The 17,856-nt window shown below is 41.0% G+C and overlaps 1 protein-coding gene and 1 long non-coding RNA gene across 3 annotated transcripts; one reads left to right on the top strand and one right to left on the bottom strand.

Moving 5' to 3' along the window:
• Window positions 1-202: 202 nt before the first annotated feature.
• On the bottom strand, window positions 203-7,359 carry LOC309437894. Of its 2 annotated transcripts, XR_014183667.1 has the most exons (4): window positions 7,203-7,359; window positions 6,420-6,554; window positions 1,224-1,398; window positions 203-1,072 (listed from the first exon to the last, which is right to left on the bottom strand). It is a non-coding gene; the product is annotated as an uncharacterized lncRNA (long non-coding RNA). The 2 variants fall into 2 exon arrangements; XR_014183666.1 differs by having other exon boundaries at window positions 203-1,398.
• A 356-nt stretch (window positions 7,360-7,715) lies between these two features.
• ETAA1 (ETAA1 activator of ATR kinase) lies at window positions 7,716-17,384 on the top strand. Its single transcript, XM_082049265.1, has 6 exons — window positions 7,716-8,002; window positions 8,873-9,010; window positions 9,275-9,351; window positions 10,911-11,029; window positions 11,352-13,477; window positions 15,387-17,384. The coding sequence occupies exons 1-6, from the start codon at window positions 7,777-7,779 to the stop codon at window positions 15,500-15,502; spliced, it is 2,802 nt and encodes a 933-aa protein (XP_081905391.1). The 5' UTR covers window positions 7,716-7,776; the 3' UTR covers window positions 15,503-17,384.
• Window positions 17,385-17,856: the final 472 nt, after the last annotated feature.

Below are 17,856 nucleotides of genomic sequence, written 5' to 3'. Positions count from 1 at the left end.
GATCTCTCGGTAGGCAATTAAAAATTAATCAGCCAATTAGATCAAATGAACAAGAAAGTAAGTCTCAGGAAGACATCCATTCTAATTAACATAATATTAACTTACAAAAGACTTGCTCAGACAAAAAAAGATCATCTTTATTTCAAATATCAAACCAATCCATAGAAGAAAACAGTTTTTTCTTACCTTGTTATCCCCATAATCAGAGCCAAAAGGAAATGACAATAATAGTGAGTCAACTGCCTGTGCAACTGTATTCATTTCTTATTATTTCTAATCTTGTTAACTATTTGAAACCACAATTTAAACTAACTTGTATTAAATTTATGGGGATTCTACCTATATTGTGCCTACTCTATATTTGCAGTTTCTCTTAAGAACCTTATAGGTACTTAAAAATAAAACTAATGAGATCCAAAATCTCACCTAGGTTTCTTCTCATCTAGGTGATTCCTAACTAAAGCATAGGGCTTTACTGTGGAGACAGAGGATCTTAAGAAAAAGTGGAGAGATTCTTAAGTCTGTGTGAGGCATGATAACATATACTCTCAAGGAAGGAAATAACATTATAGGACACCTTATTGAATAAACCTGACTGGCTAAACGGAAAAGCTCAGGCAATCGGACAAGGAATTGGGTATGGTTGAACCTAATTAGACAGATTGCATAGATTAGAAATATCTGTAATTATAGGACAGTTCCTAAAATATTTTTTCAAACGTCAGATTGCTCCAGCGATGGCCAACCACCCCGACCTTCCGGTTGGAGTCACAGGACATATGCCGCAGACTTTCGAGTGTTCCAAGTAATTCAGCAGCCGGGAGACAGCCCTGACTCCAGCGCTCCAATGATGTGGATGGTTCCCAGCACAACCCACGAGTAACGCATTTTGCAGCCCCTCCAACATCTCCTGCGCGTTACCCAGATTCAGTTTGTCCAGTGACCCCTTTGCCAGGCCAACACAGCTTCCCTGTCCATCTCATGACACAGGCCTGGTTTGGGAGCAATCCCTGAACTTGCTGAGAGCTGCAAGGGACTCAGGCCAGGCTGGACACAACCACATTATTTACTTCTGTGGGGAAAAAAAGAAATCTAGAAAGAGTGTGTAATGGTTTAGAAGCAGGCTTTGCAAACCAGTTCCACAATGAATGTATTTCACTTTGATCACCCCTTCTAGCCCATAAGAGAATTGAGGCAGTATTTTGTTTTGCAGAAATTAGTACCTTCAAGACCTGCAGTGGATTTATTATTTCTGCTAGGGCTTGCACTTCTCTTCTGATCCACTGCTGTAAAATCCAGAGGGACAGAACAGTGCAGAAAATTACTGCGAAGATGTAGTGTGACACAGGAAGAGTCAGATGCATTATGTGTGAACAATACGACAAAAGGAAAAGCCATCTGAAAAGAAATAGAAAAATTAATAATCAAAAGGGTGTCTAATTCTTATCTGGGCACTTGTTTGCTTGCTCTATGAATTAGGACCATCAGGTCATGGCGTATAAAGCTGGAAGGGACCTTGGGCCCAGAACTCAGTTCTGCCTGAGGAAGCTGCCAGAACCAACCATTCTGGGGAAAGAAACGGTGCCAGCAGAAAACAAGTGAGGCAGCGGAGACATAATCTTTCTCTTGCTTCGTTCCTGAAACCAAGGGTCCACGACCTGGAGCCAAGCCTCCATGTCGACTCCAAGCTTGGTCTTGGCTCTGAAACAACCAGTAATGGCAATGAGGTTACATGGAACAGCGGTCCTAAAACACAGGCACCAGGTCAGAGACTTCAAATCATCGCGCAGAGATGACAAAACTGCTGTTAGGAGAGAGTAACTTCCAGTCACCGCAGCATTAAAACCAGCAGCAGTATACGCTGCATAATGAGAGACACACACGCACACGGAACAGAGAGGCTTCATTGTCGTGCATTTCCATGTAAACTGTGGCTTAGAGTTAATGGGACACAGGCTCAAAGGATAATGTATAGAATTTGTAAAACAAAAGCCTCAGAAAAAAAAAGCAATTTGGTAACAGAAATTGTTTTTTCAACTGCAAGCTATGAACACTTGACATAGTATATCCAGAAATCGCTGAGTATGTTGGGGAAAAACAGAGAATGACTGCACTTGGAGAATTTCATACTAGTCTGATCACTGATTCTTCAGTAAGCTGTTTAGGACCGCAGGCTAAACATTCTCCTAGAACAGATGTATCAATCAAAAGCTAAGCCTACTTTAAATAAATAAGCAGTGCCTATTTTCTTCTCCACAATGTTTGATCAAAAAGCTGTCTTCTCTGGCCATCCACTGCTTTGTGTTTGGTAGCTGACAAAATGCTTCACTGATTTACAGTGTAGCACGTGAGAGTTTTAGCAAGTTAAGGTCTCAAATACAGGTCAGTTTTTGTTACTGATGAAAGAAATCATCTACAGGATACACAGTAGATTAATATTTGTCAGGCTTTCCAAACAAGCCAGAAACCTATTCTTTCCTGTTCTTTAAAGAACCCACTAACTTGTTTCCCTAGAAGGGATAAAAAAAAATTCCAGAAACTATGAGAGCAGAACAGAAAACCTATTTCTCACTCCTTGATAGCCTGGAGCTGTAATAGAGCAGGATCAACAGATTTGAAAAACAGAAACAAAACAAAAAACAAACTGAATAAAAGGAAAACCTTGCTGTAATTTTGATGAATAGTTTTTGATCCTGCCCTTATTTATACTTCTGTTCATCCAATAAAGTAGCAGAGGGTTCATCTCAGCCAGGAGGATCACCCAAGGTACATGCCCTCCTTGGTACAGCAAACAACGATAGCATGGACATGACTGAGAAACAGTGAGAAGCTCTGAAAGCTCCTTGGCAGCAAGGCCAGATGCAGCAAATAAGAGAGTGGATGGGGGCTGACTGCCTCAAGACTCCTCCTGGTCATTCCTCGGTTCAAGCCTACCCAGTGTGACCTAGCACAACACAGAGGTCCCCAGATTATTGTACCTGTTCCAGAAGAAGAAGCTGTTGAGCTGCCTCCAGGCAGCATTGCGCTGAAGCTAACTGGCCCAGCTAAGATTTAAGGCAGAAGTTCTACAAACAGCAGTCTCCGCAGTCTTACACAACCATGACTCATCTCCTCAATGCAGTTCACCCTGAGAACTGGAGAACAGCTGTAGAATTAAGCCTACATTATAATAAAGACCTAATAGAATGCCCTCCTCATGGCTATCTCCAGCTTTCTGCAAGGGTCCTGAACCTCAAGGGTTTCCTATAGACCTTGTAGCCTGTCCAATGCTTGACCTAATTCTTCTAAATGGCTCACCCATTTTGGCTGACAATTTCTTCTAAATACCCAGACACCAAGCAATGGAAAATTTCCTTTAAATGTCAGTTAATGAGCAATGGAAAATGTCATCGTGATGAAGTTATGCAGGTACTTAAGTGCTCTGCTGGATCAGGCCTTTGTGAGCTGAATTATAGTCTCACATTTTTAGAGATTTTCTGGGTGTGATAAGATGAGCCTCTGTGATATGGAAAAAAAATATATATATGTATGTAAAATATTTTTAAAGCTTTTCTGGTGCTCGGACAGAATGGCAGAGAGAAAGAGGGAAAGAGAATGCAAAAGCATAAACTAGGCTATGCTTGTGTAAATTACTCTGACATTTAATAACTCTCTACTAAAAATTCTCAAGCAAGGCTACTTCAGGTATTTTTAAGGTCATGTATCACTTACTGTCTAGGTCAATTTATGCATCAGCAAAAATTGCTGCAAGCCCTTCTGGACAGCACTTTCAAAATAAAGGTATATGTAACTGTTTTGGCCGTATTTTCCTCACTGGTTTCTGCTCTGCAAACATTTCACCTTGGAAAATTAAAGTAACATTCTGTAATAAGCGAAGTCAGTATGATATTTCAAGGCAAGCCAAGGACAAGCTTTATAACTGTGCTATCAAAATGCTATTAATAAAAGGAAAAATACACACGCAACGCTTCTGTTCCCTTATGATGGAAAAAATCATTGTCCATTAAGTTAACATTTCGGATACCCTCTCAGTTTTTCCCAAGCTAACAAAGAAGGCAAAAAACCACATATCTCTTGCAGTTAACTTGTATAAACTATCTACTTTCATCTAGTGCTCTATTTTAGTAAACACTCTGAGGCTTCTTAAGAGAATACATGGATGAGTAGGTAGACTTAATGCAATGGTGCTATAAACTTCAATATATTTTACTTTTGTCGACATTTGTGTTTTGCTTTTGTATGCAACCAAAGAGAAGTTCTCACAGGTTTAGAAAGCCTATGGCTCTTCTTCACAGAATAGAATCATAGAATTATTTTGGTTGGAAGAGACCCTCAAGATCATCGAGTCCAACCATAACCTCACTCTGGCACTAAACCATGTCCCCAAGAGCCTCATCTACACGTCTTTTAAACCCCTCCAGAGATGGTGACTCCACCACTTCCCTGGGCAGCCTGTTCCAATGCCTGACAACCCTTTCCGTGAATAAATGTTTCCTAATATCCAATCTGAACCTTCCCTGGTGCTTGATACCTGTCTTGCCAGAAGTCCACCTGCAGAAGCAGAGGACAGACTGCGACCCGTTTATCAAATTTCCTTAGGTACATAGTACAGGCAGCTACCCTGTTACACACACTCTTTATTTAACTGCTCCTTCCCTAGAAGAAAACATGTTTATGTTTAAAGTCCCATATAATTGTACTGAGTTGTAGAGTTTGCACCCACACCATTTTTTAAAACAAATTATCCAAGGAACATATGGTTTGGAGAATTTGCCTTTTCACCTGGTCTCAGGTGATCAAAATGCACACACACGTTTTCACTAATGACAAATCATGAGCACATGCACATGTTTCGTGTACTTCTTTTTCAGTGCTTAAAAATAAATCAATTTTGAAATGAAAATGTAGTTTGGGACCAAAACAACCCAATACAGCTCACTTTGAATGTGTCACAGAGCATTTAAAAAACATTCTGGGGGAAAAAACAGTATTTGTCAAATTAATTTCATTATTTATAATAACTTCCATACTCTCACAAATCTTTGTATTTTCATTGAAATCGCTACTATTGATTTTCCCTTTTTTCCAGCCCTAACAAGAATGAAAGATGAACTAAAACATAAAGTCACTTCTCTTTGTTAGTTACATTGATGCGATATGTTAGATACTTTGAAAAACCTCGCTAATGATATTCTTTCCAAGATAAAAATGCTCTCTTTAAAGCTCTGTGCTCAAGGAACTTCAAAAAGGAGCCTATTTTCAATGTTATTTTCAATGCTCTCATTACACCGACTGGAAATTCTTAAGAAACTTCTCGGATCTCCCACATTTGTTTCATTTCATTACAGATCCCTGTCTCATAAAATACAGCGAAAAGTTCTCAGGCAGTTTATAGTGCTATTAAAAACTAAACTAACTTTATTATTCATTCAATCTCCTCCATTATTTATCCCTCTTGATTTGAAAGTAGGACTCGCAAACGCAGCGCTAGGAGTTTGCTGCGAGTCCCTGGAACGCAGCCTCGCCACAATTAGCCATTGATCCAGCTGCTCGTACCATGACAAGAGAACACAAACTCCCTCCTCCTCGAGGCTACAGCTCCACAGAGAAACCCTTCAACATCACAGGCTTCTACCACTACATTTCTTAACTTAATAAACAGCACTGGCTCAGAGCTAAGTTCTTAAGCTGCAATGAGATACACACACTTTTATTCATTGGGAAAGTGGGGTTTTTCCATCATGAACCTGTTCAGTTTTCTGTACATGCACCTTTTTTTAATTACTTTTTTTTCGGCCAACTTGTGGTAATGCAACTTTGCATATGCTTAAACTGATGTAACGAGAACTCTCATGCAGAACTAGATACACGTCAAATATGCTTTTTATTTTTAATGCTTTTACTGTATGAGTAAAACCTCACTAATGTGTGAAAGACGTGTGGCAAATATTCACGTTTTATGAATGAGGTTAGCGAACAATGAGCTAGGAGAAACCAACAAATCCAAAAAGGCACTGTAAAATTCATAGCACTCAGTGAATCTGACAGATGTCACTTAATTTTAATTATTGATGACAGTATTTCAGACTGTGCTTGTTAACATGCAGAAGTATGAGAGCAGAGCGCTTTACAGTACCCAGCTGCTAAGAGCTCACTAGGAAGTGGTAGCAGACATCAAGATTTTAGTAGCACTTCCTAGTAAGTGTGTTGATTTCAATGTTTTGTTATCCCTCAAGTTGTGTCCCTCACTACTGTAAAAAGCCAAGTTTCTTCTCCATATCCATTTTAACTGGAAACAATGAGCATGTAATCTAGACTGCATCTATGGTATAAAGAGACCAGGTAAGCCATTTCTGTGCCTGCACGATGAGCTTTTAATTACTATATTGCAAACCAGCGGTCAAAAATGTCACACATACCTTCACCACACTTCATAGTGATGCGCAGATCTCCCCACATTAGATGATTACAAGGCAGTTCAGATGTCTATCATGGATTTTGGAGACTAATTCTTGATCCATCTTTCAGACTTGTCTCCAATTTATATTTGATAGCTACGACATAAACGAGTTGATTATCCGAATGTCACAAGTTTCTGTGATTAACTGTGATACTTTAACCATGCATACAACACAGTTTCTCAGTTTAATACATAGTACTTATTTTTTTTTCTTCGTTAAAAAGTCTCCTACTGGTTTTAGTTACACTCACGAGAAGTGAAAAAACATGCTGTTTGCCTGAGGCCTCAGGTGGAACGAGGAGGTTTCACAGCTCAAGGAATCAGTGTTTGGTGACTTTAAAACTTCTCATACCCCTGATCCTAGACTGAAATCCACTGCTCATGTCTTATAAATGAAGTGTGATCCCCAAGTGCTCCAAATAGATTAAATGAAACCCAGGCAGGCAACCAATCTACAGGTTGTTCACTCCCTGACCCTATGTGCTTGGGAGATGCATTTATACACTTAAATTTAGTGGCTCAGGGACGAAATATCCACCTTATGATGTAATACATACATGTGTTTGCATTTATATTGTTTTAAAGAATGATGTAATACCGCAGTCCCTCAGGAACCTCACATTAATCCCCTACCTACCCAATTTGGCTTCTGTAAGTCTCTCTTTGCCAGCCCCAAACCCCATGCTGGGCTGGAATAGTTTTATGCCTGTCTGGGTTTGTTTTTCTCTCTGAGGACACTCACCGAACAGCCCCTTCATGGGCCCCCGGGACCTCGGCAGGGACCCGGACCGGCGGGACGGGGCGGGGCGGGAGACACAGGCGAGGCGCCTCAGAGACCAGGCGCCTCACGGACACGAGGCCGCCCTCACGGACACGAAGTCCCCCTCACGGACACGAAGTCCCCCTCACGGACACGAAGTCCCCCTCACGGACACGAAGTCCCCCTCAGTCCAGTGCAACAGTCGCCTCTGGCGGAGGCAACTTTGCTTTTTCTTCCATCGAACTGACTAAAAGCTCCGAGCGCGGAGCCCCCAGCGCACCCGCGGAAGAACACGCAACAGCGGCCGCAGCGCTTCAAAGCGAGCGCGTGCGCGCGAGAGAGGAGGAGCCTACGCGGGGAGGGGGGCGGGGCGGGGCCGGGGGCGCAGGCCAGGGGCGCGCGTCGCCAGCCTCCAGCCAACCGCAGTTCCCCCCCGCGTAGGAGCCAATAGGAGCTCGAGGCGGCGCGGCGGCTGCCAATCGGCTGTGGCGCGGTGGGTTCCCCGGCAAAATGGCGGCGGCGGGAGGGACGCGGCGGTGCCGCTGCAGCGCACGCCATGCCCGGTAGCCGGCGGAAGGGGCCCTGCCTGCGGGCCGCCGCCCTGAGAAGGCGGAGCGGCGGTGAGGAGCAGCTCACCCGGCGGCGGCCGGCGGAGCCCCCCGCAGAGGAGGATGAGGAGGCGGCGGAAGGCGGTGCGGGCCCAGGCCTGCCCGCGGGGGAGGCGCCTCCCGCGGCCCGGCCGTCGCCGTCGCGGGAAGCAGCGGCGGGGCGCGGCGCTGCAGGTACGGCGGGAGCGGCCCTGGGGGGTCCGGCCCTGCCCGCCCGCCCCGGAGCGGCGGTGAGGCCTGGAGCGGCCTGTCGTGTGAGGAGGGGCCTGGGGGGTGTCACCCCCGTCCCTGGGAGGGCGCTCCCCGTGTCCCGGAGCCATGAGGAGCGGGCTGAGGGTGCTGATCTCTGATAAACCCCGGCAGTGCGGAGCATCCAGCGCAAAGCGTTTCCTAAGATGCCTCTCACGTAGTCATCGCATCTTTTACAATTATTTCTGTAGGGTTCCCCACCTGCAGCGTCACGTCTGAAGGGCAGGAGTGGCCAGTGGAGCTTCACGCGGTGTGTTGGTTCACCCGCTGGGCTGGGACGGCTGCAGGTGGCTTTGAGCAGCTCAGCTCTGCCTTTAACGGCCCAGTGGAGGAGGGGGTAGACAGAAGTGGGTTGTGACCCAGATCGGTTTTGGGGCCCATTAAAGTTCTGACCCAAATCAGAGTCTGTGTGAAAGACATGGAGCAAGAACACAAAATATTCTCCCATATAGGATCCATAGTTTTTCCTTTAAGGTAAGCGGAAGTCAATACCCCCTCAAGTAGGAGGACTGACAGTTCTCGTTACCATCAGATGCTGAGCATACAGCTGTCACTGTCATGTAAAGCTCTGTTATCTCTGTAGTGATGCACCTGACAAGGGGAGAATCATCTTCATTAAATCTGTAGTTGTAAACAACAGTCCTCTCGGAAGCAAACAAATGTTGATGAGTGCACACTTGATTTTTATTCTTAAAGTTCCTAAAGCATCTTTGTGTCTTGTCCTGTTACATGTTCTAAGTTATTTTGGCCTTTTATTTGTGGTTTTTAATAAGGATACTCTTTCTCTTTACACAGAATCATGTTTACATAAAACACCCAAGAGATCGTTGAGTAGGAAATCCCGAATACCTGTTTTCAGCTCTCCTGTTAATGACACCGATATACAGCAAGAAATCTTTTGGGATCCTCATTCACCAATTACACAGAGACTAGGTAATATTAACAGAACCCAGACTTCAGGGTGCTTGTTTAAAGCATGCAGTGGAAGTGTATTAGAAGTTATCTAATTTCTTTAAAAAAGGTCCCTTTGTGTTACCATGATTGTTTGCTTTTGTTTTTGTTAAAACCCCATAAATTCTTCAATTCTGAATCAACCTCAGATTTTAGCACATGTATTTGAATTATTCGAGATGTACTGCGCTTTATAAATTGAATCATTTTGCAGTTTTTAAGAAGATTTTTTGTTTGTTTTCATAGGCAATGGAAAACCCAAACAGTCTACCAGTAGATGCGCAGTAGAAATTTCAGAAATTGTTAATCGTATTGCTCCTCAGGTAATTGTTACTCTCTAAAACAACGCTCTGTATATGCAGTGATCAAACAGCATAGTGCTGCAGCCTTAGTGAAGGTTCAGTTTTAGATACGGTAGGCTCATGGTAAGAACTGGGTGTGTAGACAACTAGGAACATGTTCAATAAAACTGGATTGAGTTAAAATCATAAGCATAGCATTTGATTGGTTGCTCTTAATGAGTCACAGATGCTGTAAAAAACAACATATTAAAAGTGGACTTGACTTGCACCAGCTCCATTTTAGGAAGTTTTACTTTAGGAATTTAAGTTATTGCCCCTGATCTTAGGAATACTGTTGTGGTTTTTTATCCTTAATCACTCATCTGTTAAAAGGTAAGAGTTTCTTTACATACTGGATGTACTTGGCAGTTGTTTTTAAACATTTTGGATGGCCTTGAATGACTGCTGAAGTACAAGAACAAGACTCAAATGAGAGGGAGACTCCAGAATAATATAAACATACTAACATTGCTTCATTATTCTAAATAATTTGCCTTTTTACCCTAAGATCTATCTCTTGGTATCTCCCTTTTGCTGTGAACTTGATGTCCACAGCCTGGAAAGTTAAAAGAAGAGTGTTGGCTTATTGTTTGTTTTTTATTAAGCACAAGAAGAGAACATGTCGTTCCTAAAACAGTTCTGTAGTATTTAGCTGGCAAAATATGCCTGCTTATTTGACTGGGGCATTTAAAACATATTCACTGTTCAGCATATTTGTGAGAAATTATAGTTCAGAGTTGGAAAATCATTGATAAAGGATGCCACTTCCTTTTAAATGATTACAGCCCTGTCATAAATGTAAATAATATCAGGATTTGCAACTATCTGTTGTTCGTGTTCTTAAACCAAAAAAAATTAAAAAGAAGAAAACCTACCCAAAACTATTCTGGTAGTTAGTAAAGTTCAAATAACTTTTGCTGGCTTACATGCAGTAATGTCCCACGTCCCATGGCTCTGGCTTTCCAGACAATTTACCACTGCAGTATTTTATCTCCTTAAATTTCAGAATCCAAGCCTGAACTTCATTGAGTTTCTAAACTTCACTTATTTCTGTTTAAAGGCTCCTTGTATAAATGAGCTGTAATGGAAGAAGTCAGATTTTTTTCCTGGAAGCGTACAGAATACGATTTCTTTCACATTCTCTGATCTGTTAATGCTGCTTTAAGTGGATAAAGACAGAGCATCTCAACTAGCTCCTTAGTAATACACTAAAGTAAACTAGATCACAGCTTGTAACGTGAGTATTGCAGATTATGTGTAAACCTGAAGTAAACAGAGTATTAGATTTGAGCACTAAAGAAAAATTCAGTTATTTTAATTGAAGTTCCTGTTTTAAATCAATATAATTTAAGCGATCGACTCTCAGTAGACAATGTCACAGTGATCTCGCTTAGCTTGTATTGGTTCCTCTCTTATCTGTGGCTCTCAACAGATTTGATCCAGTTTAATTGGTTTAGCAACTTTAACTAATGCAAGGTGTGTGTCTAGTCCAGTCTTCATCTGAAATTAAATTGCTAATCATTATAAATCTCATCATTCAGGATGACAAAGCAGCCTGTAACGAAGGCTCCCTTTTAGGGACATGGATTGGTGAGGATGCTATTCCCTGTACACCTGCCGTAGTAAAAGTGCGAGCGAGGACAAAGTTAACTTGTACAAGGTAAGTTAACAATTTTTTTTTCTTGCCCATCACAGCTGTTTTTCAATGAAAATGGGTATGTGTTGTTCCTTTATGTATGTAATTGTGCAGTAGCATGCAGAATGCTTTTAACTTTGGGCTCGATATCTCCTCTTAATGGGGTATTTCTTCAGAATTATCAAAAAGATTGCATGCTGACTGTGCATTGAAAATGGTGGGATTCAGTCATATTCTCTGTAGTAGTTAAACTAGAGAAGGAACAGCTCCTATAGTAGCGTTATTGAGCTTGGCTAAACTTTCTCAGTAGGTCTGACTTTATTTTCTGTATTTTTTTTTAACCTAGGGATCTTAAAATTAAAAATCCTGAAGAGGAACTCATGAAATTGGCTAAGGAATTTGATAAAAATCTAGTAGAGCTAGATGCTGTTCAGGAACAAGAGAAGCTTGGTCGTGACTTCATCCGGACCGCTCCAGAGTCTTTAAATAACTCTAAAGATGAAGCAAATACGAAGAACCTGAAATCACTCTTTGGTGAAGTTTCTGAAATAGATACTGGTCTGTCCCTGAAACCAGTAGCACAGAGCACGGGCATCGCCGCTGCAGACCCCTGTCAGTTGAGCAGTCAAAAGCCTGTAGACCTTGAGGCTGAAATAGCCCTTCGTGCTCTTTTTGACTGTTCTACCCAGAAGTGTAGTGGACAGCTGAGCCAAGGACTGTCAGATGTTTCTTTAAATGCTAGTTGCCATGAAAATAAAAGCACCTTGGAAGAGGAACACCTTCCCAAGCAAGTTAAAGACATGCAATGTGGTAATCTGGAGACACATCACAGAGATACTCTGTGTGCACCAGGAAGTGTGAAACGGACTTTGCCAAAACCTGATACTCACCCGTTGACAAAAAAAAATCCTTCTTCTCTGAAGACACAATTGGTGGTCTCCAGTAAGCTTGCTGGAGTAGTTAATGATGACTTTGATGACTGGGATACAGATTTTTTGGCAGATGACTCTTTTGTGATGCAAATAACCCAACATCCTGAATTGATAAGTACTGAAGAAGCACCAGCACTTCCTACAAATCCATCAGTGTGTGGTTTCAGTGATGGTGGCACAACAAAGGAAAGAAGTAGTGGCAATTCAGGAACTTGTTTGGGGAGTGTACACAAATCCAACAGTGTGCAGTTTTCACCTTTGAAACATTCTGGTAAAAACACACGAAATGTAAAACCTCTTTCTTTACAAAAACCATGTAGGACAGAAAACTCAGAGACCATAGCTTCTCATGGCAAATGTGACATTAAGCCAGATAAAATAAGTTCTATTTGCAAAAGTGCCCAAAACAGTAATTTGAACTATATTCCTGTTTCAACGCAATCTGAAGTGAAGAATGGAAATGAAACTATTCAGCCTAAAAGTGACCCTCTGCCTTTTTTTCCTTCAAGATCCAATCCTCATAGACAATGGATTGAAAAACCTGGGAATAACACAAACAATGTTTTCTGTCAATCATCCAGTGATTCTACCAATATGAAGTCTAAGGATCTTACAAAAGTGGTTAACCAAGCTAATACAGGTCACTTAAATCAAGTTGAAATATCAAATAAGCGTCCTCTGTCATTTGATGACTGGAATGAGCCGAAATTCTCTGATGAGGTATTAGACATGTTTTGTGAATCCAATAGTCTTTGGGATGCAAACTGTGAGGATGATGAATTGTTGTATCAGGTATGTGATGATATAGAAAAGCAGACTCAGAGCCAGGATGTTAAACAAGGAAACGAAAGAGCTAAAACTATTCAAGGAGCCAGTATTAATTCCAGACCAAACGCTGTTAACAGCTTCCCAGCATCCAAACAAGGGCTACCTGATCTCCATTTGGCACAAAAACCAAATGCAAAACAGGACACTTTCTTACTGAACGATTCCTGTAGGAATTCATCAAAGGCGACACGTGGGCTGGCCACAAGTCATGCCGTGAACTGTAAAAACATCTCGAGTCCTCGAACTGTGATCTTGGGTACGGAGTGTAAATACACACTGTCTAAAAACTGTCATCAGGCTGCTTCTGAAGGTACCACAAACGCTGTTTCGGGAAAATGGTACCGGTCAAATTCTGTGCCAACAGGAGAGACTGGTTTTGAAGTAAGTCCTGTTAATGCAGTAAACTCTTCCAGTAGCAAAACAGACAGCCCAGGTCTTTTGTATAATACTGGAAAGATGCCAAATAACAGTTCTGGTAACAAAACATCACTTATGCCTTCAAAGTTTAAGTTCCGAAAGACTAACAGTTCTCAGAGTGCACTTCATGTAGGCTCTGAAAAGCCCGGGAGTCATTCTGGCACTGGAATTACCACACAGGGTTTGGAAGGAAGCAAGAACCAGGTGAATGTGACTTTGCACAGCAAGCTCGACAATAAGAAACCACCTTTCAAGAGGCACCTTTCAGAGTCTTTTGCAGTGCCAAATACATCAGGTATTTGTCTTTATGGTGTCACTGTTACACTGGTTTTGTTTGCTTTCTTACCGTAATCAGAATGTCAAAGGGGAAATTTGTACTGTATTGCGACTTACAATAGGCTTCAATATTCATCCATTCAGGTTAGGTGTTGGCCAATGTTCTAGGGAGAATCTGGAGGTTATTTTCTCCAAAATAAAATTGTCCTGACATCTCTTGAACCCCTGTAGTTAAGAACTTAATGTTTCCTATTTTCATATTTCACGCTCACTCTCCATAGACACTCAGAATCGCTAAGATCAAATATAAGGCTGATGGCAGCAATCTGCATACCATATTGTTAAATTGCTACTTAAAAAAACTACTATTTTGATACATAGTAAATGTTGTAGCGTGAATCTGTGCTTTAATTTACAGTTCATTTTGAAAAATGTTTCAAAATAACTTAGCCATGATTTGTAAAACCCCAGCTAAGGGTGGGGCAGGGGAAGACAGCAGCAGGTGATACAAAATGCTCATTTCTTTTTATTATGGTACACCCAGAAGCTGGAACCTCAAACCATTCAATGCTTCTGAAACCTCGGCCTGTACTGTTGTTTGTTCTGTGGCTAAAATTGCCAGTGAAATATTATCAGTCTAAACACTAACATTTCCTTTCATCTAGAGGGAAGGTCAGTCACTTTTCCATCATCAAGCAATGGTCTGTGATTTTCCATGCACTGCTGTTACTTGCTGGGGAAATGTAAAACAAATCAAGTGTTTGTTTTTTTTTTTTTAACTTGATCTCATGACTCGGTGAAGTTTTAATCAATATTAATTTTGATAAAACGTGCCTTTAGAGTGTACTATATCAACCTCAGTTTTCAGGAAGCACCGTTAATAAAGCAACAAAAATAAATTCCTGCAAACTATCAGCCAGCATTATTTGAAAAATCAGTATTTTATCTCTGTTTTGTGCTCTGCAAAGAAGCAAATAAATGGAAAGTAGAAATTCTGGCTGTTAAGGGGGAAGGGAGGGGAAAAATACCTAGTCATTCTGTGGAATGTTCTAGAGAATAAAGGAATGAAAAAGAACAGCATAGATTTTCATACAGATCAACAACAACCATCATCTTAAATTTTTGGTGAAAGGACATCGCTATAACAAAAAGATGGATGTTAAGTGATCCTTTCAAAAACTCTTAAGTAATTTTTCATGGACACCCTGTTTTTTAAGAAGCAGAGGCCCTTTGTTTTATTCATCCAGTTTGAAGGACTACTTCTTAAAAACACATTAATTGGAAATGGGTGTATAAAAATGGTAACATTCTTGACATGTTCAGAATGATGGGAGTCCTCCTGTTGGTTCCGGCGAGGTCAAGATTTTATTGTATGGCAATTTATAGTTCTGTAACACAACATATAAAATATTACACTTAGCTATCATGTTCTTGTCTCCTTCGCCAATTTTTATTGCTACTTTTGACCTTTTTTCAACCTTTCTGGTTTTATTTGCGCGACACCTGTACTATATCTGACCCCTGTGTCTATACCATCTCCGTGCCCATATCTCTGCCTAACTCAGTAAATTGTAGAGCCCTTTTCACTCTGATAGCCTTAATGTTCTTAACCCATTGCCATCTCCTAGGTTGACTCCTGATGTCACAAGGTTCACTTGAAGGGCAGCCAAGTAAAATTTCCTCGAAGCAAATGTCTGCATCCCTGTATTTTCATTGGGAGGTCGTAATCGGTAGCACTACAAAGGTCATGCATCTTATCCCCCTTTCTGCCTCGGGGACAGGATAGATGAGCCATTTTTAACTTGGGTGCCTGTCGTGTCAGAATAGTGTGCTCTTGCCATAGATCTTCAAACATTGCAAACAGATAAGTTAAAATACATATTGAACAAACTTGAAGGCTCCTAATACATGTTTTTTTTTATTTACAGCGTCTGTGGTGGAACAGAAAACCAGAAAATGTTCTCAAGAAGAGATTGAACGAAAAAAGCAAGAAGCTCTTGCCCGAAGAAAATCCAGAATGCAGGCGTCCCTTAAAGATACTTGATTTGGAGTTTATTTTGTCTATGGAGTAAGTTTTTGGGAAGGAAATAATGTAATGCTGGCAGACACATTTAAACTCTGTTGACATCTACTGACATCAAGCTTTTTCTATTTCTGTACTTAAAAAAAAATCTCGACCTGAACCATAACTAAAACTCTGGTGGTGTTTAGTCTTAATTAAAACCTACCAGTTGTTACAGTGTAGTCCCAAATTACGTTCAGCACCATGAAGCCTGTATTGAGTTCATGCACTGTTATGTGTTGAAAAATTATTGTCTAAAAATCATCAGAGCATGAAAGCGTTTGTAAACACACGTAAGTAGAAGATGTCAAAAACAGACTGTGTTTTGGCTCTGTTTCTCTTGTTGCAAATATTTTCATCTATAAGAAGCCCCACAAGTACACAGAGACTAAGAAATACTAATGTCTGCTCTTGGGTAGAAATGTTTTAAGTTTTGGTTTAAAGAAAGTACAGTCTAGAAAGCATCCAACATTGGGAAACTAGTGGAAATGGACAGGATTTGGAAAGTGTGATCGGTTTGTCTCTATTACCTTAGGTAAGAATTGTACATAGTGAAGGAATAATTTAATATAAAAGTTTAATAAGGTGAAAAAAACATCTTGGAAAGGACAGTTTATCTTTTTTTTTTAATTCCCTTCATGGAGAGCTGGAAATACTCCAGCTAACAAAACTGGACCTCCTTTCTCTAAATGTGTTACCAAGCTAATTAAAAAAAGCAGCTTATGTCATTTTATAAAATACACCAGGTGAAATCTCACAGTCGTGAATCACTTCAGCCTTATGCGTGCTACGTATTTTTCAAACTAAAGGCTGTTAAAACATAAAAATGCAATGTCATGTCAGCTTAACAGGGGCTGATAGAATTTTTGATGTGATAGATGGGTGCAGAGCTCAAACTGCAAAAACTGCCTGTGGGTAAGCTGCGAGATATTTTTCAACTGAGAAATGCTTATATGTAAACATGTGACACTATGAAAAGTGACTGTAATTTTTCTTTGTAAATAAATAACTCTGAAATGTACCAAAGGTTAGAGGAAGCTTTTGGTTTCTGCAGTATGTGCCATTTTTGTAACTCCTAAAAATGTAAGTATTGTATATTTGTAAATCATCATTAAACTTTTTTACATTTTTCTAGTCTGTTCTGGAAATCACTATACTATAAAAAAAGGAGCGAAATGGGAATTCTATATGGATTTTACCTTAACTTTCTCTCTTGGTAATTCACCCAGTTATTCCACACCTCAAATCTGTGCCTGTAGTGGTGACAATTTGATCCAATTGAACTAGAAATCGTTGGTGGAGGGACTGGTTCTACACACAACCATCTGCAGTTGAGTCCTGAAACACTTAACTACACTGGTGTCCTGGTTTTGTTAAAAACAAGTTTCTCTTTTAGTGAATTTGCCTGTCAGCTAAAGCCTTCATATTAGCTGCATTTTCCTGGAGAACCAGATACATGTTTTGGTAAACATAGCAATGGAATGCGAAGTTCTTGATAAGGACAGATTCACATCTTCTGAGAGGGGCAACGAGAAACAGGTGACCAAGAAAGTGACCAACTGTGTATAACATTCCATTCACATGAATACTTCATATAAAAGTGGGAGATCATGAGGATCTCGTCCCTTCCCTTTTCATCTGTTTTTGCTTATGGCCGACATTAGGAGAGGACCTTGCTAGTCATCCCTGCGAACTGAGGCCTAGTGACAGACTGAATCCAGTTCCGGTTGGCTGCAGAGTCCAGTCCAGGACTTCGGGTGCCGGTTCTGCAGTTGCCGGGACTTTCAAGATTGGTTTTGTATATTTTGTATTATTTTCTCTATCCTTATTAGTAGCATTAGTAAAAGATTTTTTATTTTTCCAACTCTCTTCTCTCTGTCCTTCTTTCCCTCCTGATCACCTGTCCTTAGTGGGAAGGGGGGAGAGGGAGGGGCTGAAGGGAAAACTGGGGAAGAGGAGGTTAGCAATACATCTGCCAGGGTTTTATTGTCACCCTGCAATCAAAACCATCGACAACTGTTTTTCAAACTAGTGAATTTGCTTTTGGATTAACCACCACTCTTGGTGCTAGATGGTTGATCATGAAATGAAATCCGCGCGTTCACCAAAGGCTGTGCTGGTGCCCAGTGAGTATTACTGTATCACTTACGTTCTGTGGCTGCAGCTCCCTGTCCTGCCAGCTCCAGCCGTTGTGCAATATGTGATGAGTTGGATCAGTTCACTGATCTGGCTGAAAATTAACCCAGAAAAAAAGGTTTTCAGCTTTTCAAAGAACTTCAGCATAATAATACCCTAAACAGATAATATAACATGCAACAGCATGACTCTCTCTTATG

This window comes from Streptopelia decaocto, assembly GCF_964273445.1.
Source record: "Streptopelia decaocto genome assembly, chromosome: 3".
In the NCBI taxonomy this organism is placed as follows: Eukaryota; Metazoa; Chordata; class Aves; order Columbiformes; family Columbidae; genus Streptopelia; species Streptopelia decaocto.
The sequence above is the reverse complement of the archived record's forward strand: the minus strand, read 5'-3'. Positions and strand labels throughout refer to the sequence as shown.

What these genes read in the sequence shown, in the direction of transcription:
- ETAA1 (XM_082049265.1), top strand. Translation starts at nt 7,777, where the DNA reads ATGCCCGGTAGCCGGCGGAAGGGGCCCTGCCTGCGGGCCGCCGCCCTG. An exon ending in TTAATCGTATTGCTCCTCAG is followed by an intron (nt 9,352 to 10,910) that starts GTAATTGTTACT and finishes CTCATCATTCAG; the next exon opens with GATGACAAAGCAGCCTGTAA. An exon ending in TGCAGTGCCAAATACATCAG is followed by an intron (nt 13,478 to 15,386) that starts GTATTTGTCTTT and finishes TTTTATTTACAG; the next exon opens with CGTCTGTGGTGGAACAGAAA.